Here is a 14,356-nt window from a genome sequence, read left to right on the forward strand (position 1 = left end):
CTATTTGTGAGATTAAAGAATTTTCCCCAAACCTTAAGACAATCTAGGAACAGAAAAAGCGATTATATCCTTCAAACTCCTCCCACAAAAATGAAACTGAGCAAAAAGGTAATAAACATTAAAAATATCTCTAAGGAAGGAGAGTGAAGCAGAGACCGTTCTGCATGTTTTTTGCATTTATTCCTAGATCCCCTCTGTTTTAATTAAATCTCCCACTTTTTAAAACCTGTGTGAGTGCAAGCAAAGCATCTATCAACAGCTTTAGTTCCTTATTATGTCTCAACACATCAAATTAGGCCATCAAGAAATTTCCTCTTTCCCAATGAGAATAAACCCAATCCCCTAAACCTCTTCTAATAATTTAGGGTCTTCACACCAGCTATCCTCTCTGCCACCTCTTTTAAGGCAATAATTATCTTCCTGTGATATGGCAATCACAAAAGCACATATTATTCCAGATGGCATCAAAAAAAGCACCTTGCACAGTATCAATATACCTCTTTTTTGTATTCTCCATCTGCTTGAATTAGACTATATATTTTTAGTCTACACCACTACTATACTTACTAATTTCAGTGATTCTCTTCCCCATTCTCTCAGCATTTTCCTGATCTATGTATTAGGCAATTGTTCATATGGCACATATCATAGTTTGGTTGCATGCTGACAAAAGAAATTTGATTGGCAGAGTTTGCAACATAAAAGATGGGCAAAGAATTTCAAAATTAGTGGGTCTATCCTTTCCATAATAGCCAGCATCTTCAATTTGTAAAAAAGTATTTAACAATTCACAGTTGTTTCACATCACCTACTCTAAATGCAGTCTTGAAATAACTTTGCAAAAATCATTCCTATTTTTAAGAATTGTGATCTTCTAACTTAAAAGAATTGCTTAACATTTGTCTCTTACGTTTTGTAAGCCAAAGCAAACAAATTATGTCACAAAAAATAGCAAAATCATATGGGTACAAAATATTGTATTGCAAAATACACAACAGAGAAGCTTTCCAGGCTGACAATAATTAGTCTGTTTTTGTGGCTGCTTCTGAAATACTTCAGCGTGGAAGTAACGACCAAAAAAAAATTACAGAAAGTTTGTGCAAGGCCCTCCAGATTACTGAAGCCCTAAGAGGCAAACCCAAAAGTGTGGTTCAATTCTGTAAGGCGACTACACAAAAATGGTGCAATTTTACTCAGCAAATCTGCTCCATATGTATTCAGTCACCTCTGTTGATTTGGTCGACTACAAGCATTTTCTTAGGCTATAATCATGCTTTTAACACATTAGCCCTGAATAATCAACACAGATATGGGAAACGATCATGGAAAAGTACTGTGGAAAAGTACTACGGGTTCTATTTTGGCTAATGCACAATTAAGACAATTATTAAGTAAATTTCTACAGTAGAATATTTATTTTTGGTAATGATGCATATGCCAGAAAGAACTGATATTGATTCTCAGATCCCAGAAATGGTTGAATTTGCAGAGTTAACAGAATCAAACATATTTTTACTTAAAAAAATTGAGCACGAATGAGCTCAAGCTGAGAGAAAATAAACAGAACACCAAGGCTTGCAGGGACATGTTTCAGAGCAGTACTGTACACTGGATGCAGAATGGTCATGTCCTTATTCCAGAGTTGCACCAGCACAGCTACAACCATCAATATTTTTAGGCACACACATCTATGATAGATTAAAATGAACTGTAATCTGTTATAAATCTTCATCTTTAAGGGACAATCATAAACCCTAATTACTCCACCCTGGCAAAAGTATCTGCACATGAAGAGTGATTTACAAGATCAAGGCATTAGAGAATGTTCTCACACACACACACACGTCGTATCTTTAATAAGTTGTCTCCAAAAAAAAAAAAAATCACTCAAGATATAGTAGTTGGAGTTACCCAGTTTACCCAACACATATTCTTCAATGCACCTTTCTTGTTTACTACAGCATGTGTGAAAATTATGTACTTTCAAATTGAAATGGGAAATGCCAAGGAGCCATTGCCTGTGCTCCTGCAATATAGCTTAATACCATTTATCTTATTTTGCTGAAGTCTAAAAATTGTATACGCAGCTTTTTATTTTCATATTGAAAGGAAAATTATTACTTCAAAGTCCTAATATAATCTACAGCATTTACAAGTACACTGATTTGGGATTTACTTTCCAGAAGAATGAACATTAGATACCCATGAATAGAAAGTACTGGTAAGCGTTTTAAAATAACTTTACCTTTATGCATTCTTCTTGATTCAGACTCTTTGGTTATGGTTGCCAGACAGTGAGGAAGTACACTGCCACAGCTGTTGCTCTGTCCTAGTGGCAAATGACCCTGCATAAAATTTTGTGAACAGATATTTACAAAATGCACACCTTATAACTTTGTACATCAGCAATTCCGAACAAAACAAACACCTCAGATGGATTTCATGACAAAGTATCAGCTATAAACTACTTTAGCTGTACACATTCTCAATTTCTGAAATATTTTCAAGTATCTTCTCCTCCTAAAATCACATGAAGGCTCTCGTTGCTCTACAATGATTCATGGTGCCACAATCTAGATACAATTTTCAGTTTCATCTCCACCTTCTAGTAAGACCATGAGGAAAAATCAGAACTCTAAATTTTCTTTAAAAATCAGTTCACTTTCATTTGAAATTGGAATCACTATTATATAGTAATCATAAATTAACTGTTTATGCATGCGTGCTTATTGCATGACATCACTACAGGTTTAAATTAAGGTTGTTTTGGTGCCTTTCCATATCTTAACATGTTTGGATTTCCTTTACGTTTAACTCTGAATTTATTGGTTTGTAACATCTAGGGTTTATCTACACTGAAAAGTTACATCGGCATGGTTATGTCTCTCGTGGTGCAAAAAAACTACTGTCCTGGGAGACATAGTTAAGCTGACTTAACAACCGGCGTAGACAGCGCTATGATGATGGAAAAATTCTTCAGTCAACCCAGTAAACACCTCTTGGGGGACATGGATTACCTACGCAGATGGGAGGATCCCTTCTGTTGCTGTAATAAGGACATGTCTACACTTACCTCCAGAGTGATCGATCCAGCGGGGGTCAATTTATCGCATCTAGCAAAGATGTGATAAATTGACCGCTGAGCACTCTCCCGTCGACTCCGGTACTCCACTGGCGCGAAAAGCATAGGCGGCGTCAACGGGGAGTGTCAGCAGTCGACCTACCGCAGCGAAGACACCTCAGTAAATAGATCTAAGTACGTCGACTTCAGCTACGTGAATAACGTAGCTGAAGTTGCATAACTTAGATCGGACACCCACCCCTTCCCCAGTGTAGACCAGGCCCAAGTGTCTATACTAAAGCTCTACAGCGGAACAGTTGCAGAGTGTTTTAGAGTGTAGACATAGCCTTAGTTTTGGGATAATTACAACATCCAATGAAGTGAGCTGTCGCTCATGAAAGCTTATGCTCAAATACATTTGGTAGTCTCTAAGGTGCCACAAGTACTCCTTTTCTTTTTGCGAATACAGACTAACACGGCTGCTACTCTGAAACATCCTTACGTTACTCAACCTTAACTCCTTAACTTTTCATAGGGGACAATAGAAATGGAAAAGCTATATACAGGCATATTACTTACTTTAGGAGTAACACTTCGTCCGAGAGTAGCGCTACTGAAGTGTGGCGATACAGAGGGAGTGGTTTTCTTGCGGGGTAGAGTATCACTCAAATATGTGCTCTCCTTGTGCTGTTTCTTTCTTTCTTCCAGATTTCTAAAGTGCTTAAAATATAATTTGCAACACTGTTTTGACAAAATGAACTGAACTGTTTGGTAAATTATGTTTCACACAGAATATAATGAAATCTACAGTCTTGAAATTTCACTGTAAAGAACCTGTCTTGTTTTAAAGCTAAATATTCTGTTTCACATCTTGTCCAGAATTTATTTATTTATTTTATTTTATTTTATTTTATTTTATAGGCTGCTGCAGTACTAAAAACATATCACTAGTCATAGAAATTTATATGGTGCATGGTAAAACAGTAACCAATTGTCCCCAAAGATAAAAACGATCAACTATTCTCAATTTAGAATAGCATTAAAGACTCTCTGAAGCTTGTGCAGTCCTTAAGGTTCTCATTTAAACACTTATCATTAATGAGTTCTGCCAGTTAAGACATATAAATGGCCAAATAAAAATGGTGTGATTTCCAAGATTCAATGGGACACAGAAATACGTTACAAGTTCCATTTCTTTTTATGGAGATTGTGGACCAAATTAATGACAGGGAGATGATTTTAGAAATAACAGTTTTAATTCTTCATCCTTTTAAAACTAAAAATGTGTTTCCATACAGGTGAGTTGTTAAGAGATTCATCTTAAACAAAGCTCTCAAAAGCTATCACACACATAGAATGAAAAATATTTGTAAACAGAAAGTAAAGCTTAATGTTAAATTATCACCAATTTGAAACTGAATCATACTGTACATAAAAATGGGCCTGTAATTTGACATCAGTACTGCCTGTTGATTAAGAAAACATTGTAAGAACAGGAAGACATTGCTGGCCCTGCACCCAATTATTGTTTTAAAAACACAAGGAGTCTAAGGCTCTGTCTACACAGTCAACTGAATGACAAAACTTTTGTCGTTCACAAATGCTTAAAAAAGCCCCCTCCTGAAAGACAAAAGTTTTGTCTTGGGAAATGGCAGTGTAAATGGCTCGTTACTGGAGGAGTGCACTCCTGTTAACAATACGAACCTCGCTCATAGGGGGTGGAAGCATTTTGTTGACAAAAGTGCCAACAAACAGCGTTTAGACTGTCCGACTTTTAACGACATGGACGTGTTGTTAAAAGCTGTGTAGACAAAGCCTAAGTTTACAAGTGGCATCCTATTAGGCAACAGAAAAATAAACCCCTCCAAATGCTAATGAACTGGTAGTTTAAAGGCAATATATTTTTGGAGTCCATTGTTGGACAGTATTAGAAAACTCTCCATTTAAATATGACGTTAGATCTAACCACTGACACTTTACTGTTGTAAGGAGCTTCCAACAATTAAGATAGCTCTCAAGTGTCAGCATTTTCCACTGTGTTATTCGTTTGTTTTAACAGCGAACAGACATACAATATGTACCGTACCAGGGGCTACTATGAGATCTTTTCTCATCTCATTGTGCATGTCTCTATCACTAAACACATTTACAGACCACCACAAGAAGAGACTGTTTATTCAACACCACTCAGTAATAATTCATAAACATTTCAGCAAACCCTTTAAGTACAGAACTCTGCGAGTCTGAATCAATTATGGATTCTTAGATAATCACATCACATGAAAAATTCATGTGTAAATGACTTCATTGCCACCATAAAAAAATCCAAGATGATCAGCTTTTAATTTGTTACCTGTTGTTGCCTGCGATGTTTCTTAGCTGGAAGAGGAGGTGGTGTATCAGATAAAGGAAAAGGATCTACATGTGTAACCATGACCTCAGGCCAATGGACTGATGGAAGTTGAGCAATAGAGCGAGGAGAAAGAGAGTGAGGAAACACAAATCCAGAACAGAGAGATGATCTTAGCTTTATAGGAAAGAGAGAAATTACACACAGAATTTTGTACTAGGAATTACTCAATACACATGGCACACACAAGCTGCAGTTTATAACAATATTTCATTGAGAGAGTTCTGAATGAAAAGTACACATTATACTGGAACTGGTAAGATAAATATTTAAATATTTGAAGCAATGTAAAAATGCTAAATACCAAGTTTATTGGTAAACTATAGCAGCACAAAGATAGAAATTTTTTAGTCATAAAGTTACTCCATTTTTACACAGAGTTGCTTCTCTATTTTTTAAACAATGTAAAGGTTGATATCAAAGCAAAAAGTGACAAACACAGCACAAAAAAGGCCAGAAAGAACAGATTGGAACAACAAAGAAAAGTGAAGGTATTGATCTGTACCCAAAATATTAAAGATAGATATTACTTCTGCATAGATTCACCCCACAAAAATGAGCTACAATAAGATAGGAAATAACGCTTCACCTCCATCATACAAATTATCATTATTATATGACTTGAGTCTACTTTTCCAAAGGATATGCTACCCCTTCCTATTTGAAAGGCAATGACGTCACTTATTTCTGATAGGGGCATTCTTCTTAGCCACTAAAATCCCAAATCCAAAACCAAACATTTTATAATTGGAGAATTCCTTTGGCTTTTCTGTCAGACGAACATCTGACCCTTCATCGCTAAGTCTACAGTTCGTTTTAGGGTTAAACTTATTACACTAGAAATTTAAAAAAAAAATAGCTGTGAAAGAATGATGTAAACAAAGGGAAATGTCTCTCAAACAAACCTCTTTATTTTGTGGCTGGCTCGCCAGCACAGCCGTGGAAGGCTCAGTGGCAACAGCGTCAGCATCTGTGGGGGGCTGAGTGGAAGGGGATCTATTCGTGGAATTGCCATACAGCTCACTAATTTCACTTACACTGATATAACCCTAAAAGGAGGAATTCAGAAATTAAACACGAAAAAGGAGTAAAAGCCAAAAGACATGCAAGAGTGTTAATGTATCCAGTACAATGAAGGTTAGTTTGGAGTGATACAGCCAAGTATCTGTGGTCTTATCAAATATTTCATTAAAGCAGTAATAACAATTATATTTTTAAAATACTGAATACTTCAATTTTGAAGAATGTTTTTAGTCATTCTAAACACATTTGTCATACCAAAAGGCAAATCAACTGTAAGTGAGCAAGACACTTTATCAAAGTAAAGCCATCAGTGCTTCTTGTTTTGTTTTGGTATGTTTAAATTTGAACCACTTAGCTAGAGCTAAACATAACACTAGCATTTCCTCCAAAACAAAAGTCTTATTCATGGATGCTTAATGCTTAGATTCCTCTGTTCACTTTTTTTTTAAAACCCATCCCTATTTATTTCCTGATACATCTTTCAACTAAATTTGTGGGGCCTGGATGGCTCATGGGATTGGTATTATGATGTGGTGGTTTTATTCTGTAAATTACTCTAATAATAGTCCCTTAAATTAGTAGTGTCTTAAAGTTGCTTCCCTCTGATGGCTGTTTGGAGGCTTATGTAAAATGGATATCAGTCTGGTTCCTAATGGACAAGAGTCCACATCTTAAAAGTAGCCATTGCAATTTGAATCTCTGTAAGCAATCTTAGATAAGGAGGGAGCAGGGCTGACTGAAAAAGTATGGAGGCGAGGCACAATGGCAGGATAGTTGATGTACATATTCTGATGTCAAGAGAAATTCAGTGTCTAGTGCTGTCAAATAAATTCACTTCAAAAATAAAATACAGCTTCAATGCGCTGATTATAAAATCAGTCAAATGCCACAGCTCTTGATCTGTGGGAAAAGGTCATTTTAAAGGGGGGAAGTCACTGCTGAATTAGTGTCATAAAAAGTAGACAGAAATATATTTTTTTAAAAATGAAACAGTGAACCACTTTTAAAAGGAACAGGTGGAAAGAATGGAATATGGTTATAAAACTGCACTGATTTATTAATACATGAAAAGATGTCCTATTTTGGAATTCAGATGATCAGAACAGCTACAACTTATTGCTACCGTAGTTCTGCTTTTAAAAGGGATCTTTAGGTATGAGCAAAAGAATATTTTGGCTGCAGAGAGAAGCATTGCAAAGATGCACTAGAAGATGGAGGATTTTATTCACTTAATCTCAAGCCAGATGTTATTCAGGAAACTCAAGTGTGATTCTAAGTTAAGGAAGCTGCCTTAGAGATCTGACAATTTATTCAAAATGCTAGTATTTTCTGTTTACAACAAACTGCAATCCACAGACACAGAAACTTCATTATGATGAGTTAAGATGATAAACACATTGATTCAGTGTTGCTAAGATATGCACTGGCTGAATCACTACAAAAAATAGGGACTGTAGCTCAGGTCCCTTCAGACTTCTTCCCCAGTTTAAAGGCTGTGGGTTGTGAGGACTCACAACGGTAACCTCAGAGCTTTGGAGCTTCACAAGTGCAGCAAGGTCTAGGTTTTCCTTCACATTACCCCTAACTTACTCAATACCTCATCCAAAACTTTTGAGCCTCTTCCCTTTTGACTGCCAACGATGATTAAATAAATAGAGCTACAACAGCTCAAAGTCTTCAACTCGGTGTTTAAATGATGAAAAGCTGAAATACACATTTACAATGGATTTTTTCTATCCCAAAAAAGGAGAAGTCAGTGGCAAAAAAAATGTAAAATATACGATATAAGAGCAAGAACACTAGAACTTAGTCGCACTTGCCCTTAGCTGTTTCTAGATCTCTCTTTTTTGGTGTCCGTTAGGTTCAAGCATTTATTTAGAGAAAAACAGATTCTCTAACAAATGCAAAATGGTAATATATCCAGGGCAAAAGTTTAATGAATGGGAAAAACATCTGTGAAGCAATTTTTTGGCTTAATTTGGATTTCCAGAAGTAACTCAGCTAAGTTTCCTAATCATAGCAAGAACAGAATATTGAAAACCACATGAACCATGGATTGCATATTTTACAAGATTTGCCAAACTCTAAATCACTATTGCATCCAATGTTAATAAACATTAAGCTTACCAGAGGTACAGGAAAAGCTTACCTCTTTTAGACTGCTGGGACAGACAGGAAATCCTTTTCCTCCAGAAAGTCCAGAGTATTTCTTTTCCAGATTACAAAGATTCTCTTTTTCCTGTGAGGAATAGATATTGCATTTATTTCAGAAATGAATATTTATCCACCTAAAATGAATACCAGTTATTTATTTAAAGGGTATAAGGAAACCCTCTGGTGTGGCCAGAATTGCAACAGCAGTTTCAATTTTATTTATTTATAGCAGAACTGAAACTCTCCAACAGTTCCCAACAGATTCCTTTTGGCTTAAGTGAGCTTTGGATCACATCCTATGTGTCCAATTGCAATTGCCAAAGATTGTAAAAAGCGACCAGTGATTTGGGATGTCTGAGTTTTGGGGTTTCCAAGTTGACACAGTAAAGAAGCCTGACTCTTAAGGTCTGTCTCCAGCATACAGGTGAGATCAAGGTGTTCTCAGAGAACAGAATCCAATCCCTCTTTGTGGTCTAAACCAAAATGTAGCCCCCTAGGCGAAAGATACATTTTTTCATTCTAGAATTTTATTAGCCAGAAGCTGGTCATGGCAAGTAGTCTGATTTTGTGGCCAATTACTGGCCCATTATATGCTGATGGTTTGGGAGGTGCAGAGGTTGTGCACATTCCCAGATAGCCTTTGATGGGTGAAATGTTGGCATTTTTTATATATTATATATATATAAAAAATCCTAAGACAGAGGAACAGCTTTTGTTTACTATATTTTTAATGCAGAGACTTTGTTCATTGTGAGGTAATCTTTATAAAACCTCTTATAAGACAAAACACCACTACAGTTTTTAGTTAGGAAACCGGCTGGTAATAATAAGCGTGGTTTTTTTTTTAATGCTATTGGAAAACAGAAGCCTGTTGAGATAATTTTGTTTTTCCAACTTCCATGTAACAGTTGGATTTTTTTATATTGTTGATTTTTTAAAAAACATCTTACAAAGAAAAGAAAACGCTTACTCTTTGCAGCATCATTATTAAGTTATTCTTCTCTTTTACAAAATGATCTTGTTCCCTCTGCGACTGCTGAACGATATGATTGGCTTGCTTTTTGAGAGCAGAAATCTTCTCCTAATATACAAATATAATAACCACATTTTACATATTTAAGTTTGAAAGGACAATATATGCAGCATGGATCTTGTTCAGAGAGTGCACATGCTAGCAAATATAACGTATATATTTCATCCATAAACTTGGCAAAACAGAACTGTGATAATTAATAACTATTTCTTAAAGTTAAGACTGTAACTACTGGAAAAGAATTTTTAACTATTAAAAATGTATGAATCCTTAATGTAGTACAAAGAAAACTGTTAAAGATGACAAGCTATCACTTCAATTTGTAACGCGTTTCCTGGTCCTGCTTGGAGTCTCTGTAGGGAAGAATGCGATCAATCAATCTGCAGAGAGCCAGCCCAGAGTAAGATGGGTTGAGTAGTGCCTGTTTTTTGGGTTCTTGTGTGTCATTATTCTGAATTCTAAGAAATAAAGTAGTGTTATGTTGCTACCTTCCAGCAAAAGTATTTATGCTCTAACTGCTGTGTGTGTGTGTGTATGCATATGGAACGTCCCCTATCTGTGAAAATAAATAATTGTTTTTTTCTCTTCTCCACCTTACAGTGCTATGCTATGAGGTGTTTTATCACATGAGCAGAGGACTAGGAACCAGGAAATCCTGAATTCTAATTCCTGATCTAACCTCACTTCTTCTGAAGTATTGGACTCTTAATATCTCTGCCTCCACTGGCCCCTCTGTGAAGTTAGGATAATAATAATACTTGCCTGAGGTTTAATTACTTTAAAATGTTTAAATGCTTTGAAGATGAAATGCACTAAGTGGCAAGTATCATATAGAAAGTAATACAGAACTAAAAGAAATTTCTAAATGACAGCCAATCGCTCTATTAAATGGGGGGAAGGATTCAATAGGAACCAGACACTATGGAGAGTGGCTCCTTGTAAGTGCCATAGATAGGAGAACAAGACAAGATCAGCTGGGGGGGGGGGGGGGAAACGGGGAGAGACAGACATTCTCAGTCTACTTTATTGTGTTGAAGTAGAACAAGTTATATTCTGCCATGATGCTGACATTTTACTGCATTATTTTCCATTTGTTAAAATACAGATAAGAGATGGGCAAGATTGAAGCAGCAATCAGGTTCACTTATTGAGGTTGCAACAGACAAACAAAAGCAATGATGGTTTGAAATTTTTTATCTCACTATACTCCAGGTTGTTCCACAATGAAGGGGAAAATTAAAACATAAGATCCTGAACACTACTGCCCTCATTTAAATAAATACTTGTTTCATTACCTGTGCCTTGCCACATTGTTAACTTATCCAACTCTGGTTTCATCTCCTACACTCCCTACTGCTTCTTCAATGATTCTGGCTGCTTCTGTCTCTTAGCCCATCCAGTTTTGTATGTTTGCCAAATAGCTCCATAAAACCATAAACATCTGAAGACCCACCTGGTGCAATCAAATATTTCAGCATTAAGACTGCAACCTCACTCAAATCTATTTCACCTGTTTGCGTCCCTAGGTTGGTAACTTCTTTGGCTTTTACATGCATAGGGCATTCAACTCTTTCTGAGTAGGCACTGTAGTGCACAGAGTAATAACAAACAGCAGTAACCATTAGTGGCTCTTCAGTTGGTAAGCATAAAGCTGACATGGGGAAAGAGAGTATGAATAATTTTTCTACCTTATACAGACAGAGCTGGGGAGGCCTGCATAAAAACATCAAGACAATACACAGTAGATGATCTGGGTCTTGATATATTGTGATTGCACCCCAGCATAAGGCTGGTATCAGGGGATGTGTCAGAGGGTGACTGGCCCTTTAAGGGGTGGTGGATCCAGCCCGACCTGTCTCCACAGAAGTACAAAATGAATAATGCCACATGATAGGCAGATCATGTGACTAAAGTCAGGCCTTTGGGGTGCAGATAAAAGAGAAGCCTTTAGAGAGTCAAAGGGAAGAGAAGGGAGACTCCCTGTAGGAAGCCCTGGGAGTCACTACTCGATAGAGAGCAGGGAGAGATGCAGAGGAATAGGAGGGCTACAGGAGTTGCTTTATACATAAAGACTCTCCCTAGCTCCTAGGCAGAGGGGCTGCAAGCCTGACAACATCGGGAGCCAGATAAGAAGACTGGAGCATGGAGGGCAAGTCTGCTACAGGGAAGTCTTGGCAGGGATAGGACTAAGACCATTGCACAAAGGGTCATGAGCCAGCTACGAAGGCTCTATGGGAGTTCTTGTGTTTTCCTGTGAACTTTGTTAACAAACCCAGACCCCAAGGAGGAGTGTTCATTGACACCTGAAAGTCTGTGTCGAAGTTATTGGGGAATCCAAGAGGGGAAAATGAGGTAGGAGCTAACCCAAAGCCAGACTGGGTAGGTGGTCCTGCTACAGGTAGAAATGCAACTTCTCACCTCTTAGTAAATTTATCTTTAAAGGTAAAGAGTAAAGTTAATAAAGGTGATCATGGTAAAGGTGCTGCTTCCCATCATCATATTATCAGAGAGCTTCCTATATAACGTAGCAAGAGTGAATTCCCTAGTGCAGTGGTGGGCAACCTGCGGCCTGCATGCAGCCCAGAGCAAGCTGATTGCAGGCCGTGAGACATTTTGCGGACGTTGACCGTCTGCAGGCACGGCCCCCCGCAGCTCCCAGTGACCGCGGTTTGCTGTTCCTGGCCAATGGGAGTTGTGGGAAGCATGGCCGCAGGTTGCCCACCACTATCCTAGAGGATATAATGAATATCTGGCTCTCCTACCTTTTAAGGATATAGCCTTGCTTGGGATATTTTTTGTGGTTGTGGTTATTTGTATTTTTGTTTTATTTTATTTTGGGGGTAGAGATGAGTTTGTATTATAGGACTTTGTTCTTTAGTTTAATTTAATTTTTGGAGGGCAGTGTGATTGGGAAGATGGGGTTGTCATCATTATGAGTGTCATTCTTGCTATGATGCTTTTTGAGAGAAAGGTTTTGTAATGTTTCCTATGGACAGTCTACCTCTGGATTCACCTAAATCCCTTTTATGTGCACCAGCAAAGAAACAGGTAATGGTGAAACAACAGTGCTCTGAATTTAAAAAAAAAAAACACATCAAGCAAAGAGCTGAGTTTTAATCCCTTTACCTTTCTACTGACAATGCTGCGCTGATATTCAGCTACTTCACGCAGGAGCTGCTGTGTCAGGTTCTCTTTCTCCTCATCTAACCTGCTCTCATGTTCAAGTTGCTGAAACTCCAGATCTTCAAAGTGTTTGCTTTCTACATCCAACAGATCAGCATCCTTTAAAGACAGACAAACAAACAAACACACATGCAAAAATTTTGCATTTACAGTGATCAGAGAACGGTTACTTAACAGCATTAAATCTCAGGAAAAACTTCCTAACTGTAAGAACAGTAGGACAATAGAATAGACTGCCTAGGGAGCTCCTTCACTGGAGGTTTTCCAATGGAGGCTGGATAGCCATCTGTTTTGGATGATTTTTTAGATATAACAAATTCTGCATCTTGGCAGAGTGTTAGACTAGATGACCCTTGCAGTCCCTTCTAACTTGGTTCTATGAATCAGTCTAAAATGATTATTCAATTTCATTCCACAAATCTGTCTGAACAAATACAAAGTTGATTTCTTTACTTAGCATTACCATCATCATAAACAGAAGTAAACATGGCTGATCTTTACTTTGGGGTTACTTCATCAATTACTGCCAACATCCCACTATCACACAGAATTCTATTTCACAGGAATTAAACATGAAAAGATGGAATCACCTGTGCATACACACATTTGAAAGAACTTTCTATTCAGAACAGGTTCTTATAACATGCTCATCACCAGAGTGTCTGAGTGCTTTCCAGTAGTGGATTAAACAAAGTGACTGACATCTGTCATGTTTATTCTTTCATCCTCTCCCCAAGGGAAAAAGTGTATGCAGTGGAATGTTTTGTTTTGGATTTTTTACATATAATATATATACATACACACATTGCTATCTATTTGTTTATCTTAGAGAAGGCAAGGTCAAAGAAGTGCACCTTGCACTTGGAGTGGAAGGTGGTCAGGTTTATGATGGTTCTTAGTTTTTAGGGAGTTCATTCCACAGTCTTGGACCAGCCCCAGAGAAAACTGCTTCCTGCACAGATAAGCTTTACCCTAACGGCAGAAAGTCCCATTGTCCCAGAGGAGCACAGTTGTTGGCCACAGTCTTCATCCCAGAGCCTCAGCTGATGTTTTAGATATGCTGAGCTCATGCCATGGAACTCCCTGAAGGTAAGGACTGAAACCTTGAATCTGATTTGATAGTCTATGGAAAGACAGTGTTGAGAGCAGAAGACAGGTTTGATGTGCTTGCAGTAGCCAATGCTGTTGAGGAATCATGCTGCAGCATTTTGTTCAAGTTAGAGTTTCCTAAGTGCTGAAAACTTAAAGCCCAGCTATATCACATTGCTGTAGTCCAGCTAAGAGTGAACAACTGAGGCCGAGTCAGCATCCATCAGGAGGGGGCTGAGTCTCCTAGCCCATCAAAGATGACAGAAGGACAGAACATAATGGCAGTAGTACACTAACAGCACATTGGTTCATTTTGTCTCACTAACCCTTTCAACAACCACATGTGCCCATTGAATAGAAGATGAAGAAAAACAATTTCCAAATGCTAGCCTCAGAGATCTGA

General features: G+C 37.6%; 1 protein-coding gene across 8 annotated transcripts in view; it reads right to left on the reverse strand.

Annotated features, from left to right (window-relative positions):
- The window catches only part of PHLDB2 (pleckstrin homology like domain family B member 2), a 106,040-nt gene that overhangs the window by 24,714 nt on the left and 66,970 nt on the right, over positions 1–14,356 (reverse strand). For 7 of the 8 annotated variants that reach the window (XM_084629864.1, XM_084629861.1, XM_084629859.1 and 4 more), the window contains 6 exons: positions 12,808–12,963; positions 9,619–9,729; positions 8,644–8,733; positions 6,377–6,520; positions 3,641–3,781; positions 2,246–2,345 (listed from right to left, as the gene is read on the reverse strand). In XM_084629864.1, coding sequence (XP_084485990.1) covers positions 2,246–2,345; positions 3,641–3,781; positions 6,377–6,520; positions 8,644–8,733; positions 9,619–9,729; positions 12,808–12,963 — 742 coding nt within the window. The remainder of the gene's footprint in view (positions 1–2,245; positions 2,346–3,640; positions 3,782–6,376; positions 6,521–8,643; positions 8,734–9,618; positions 9,730–12,807; positions 12,964–14,356) is intronic. The other variant, XM_084629865.1, reaches the window with a different exon arrangement.

The sequence above is a fragment of the Lepidochelys olivacea genome (assembly GCF_965140295.1).
Source record: "Lepidochelys olivacea isolate rLepOli2 genome assembly, chromosome: 1".
Classification (NCBI taxonomy): Eukaryota; Metazoa; Chordata; order Testudines; family Cheloniidae; genus Lepidochelys; species Lepidochelys olivacea.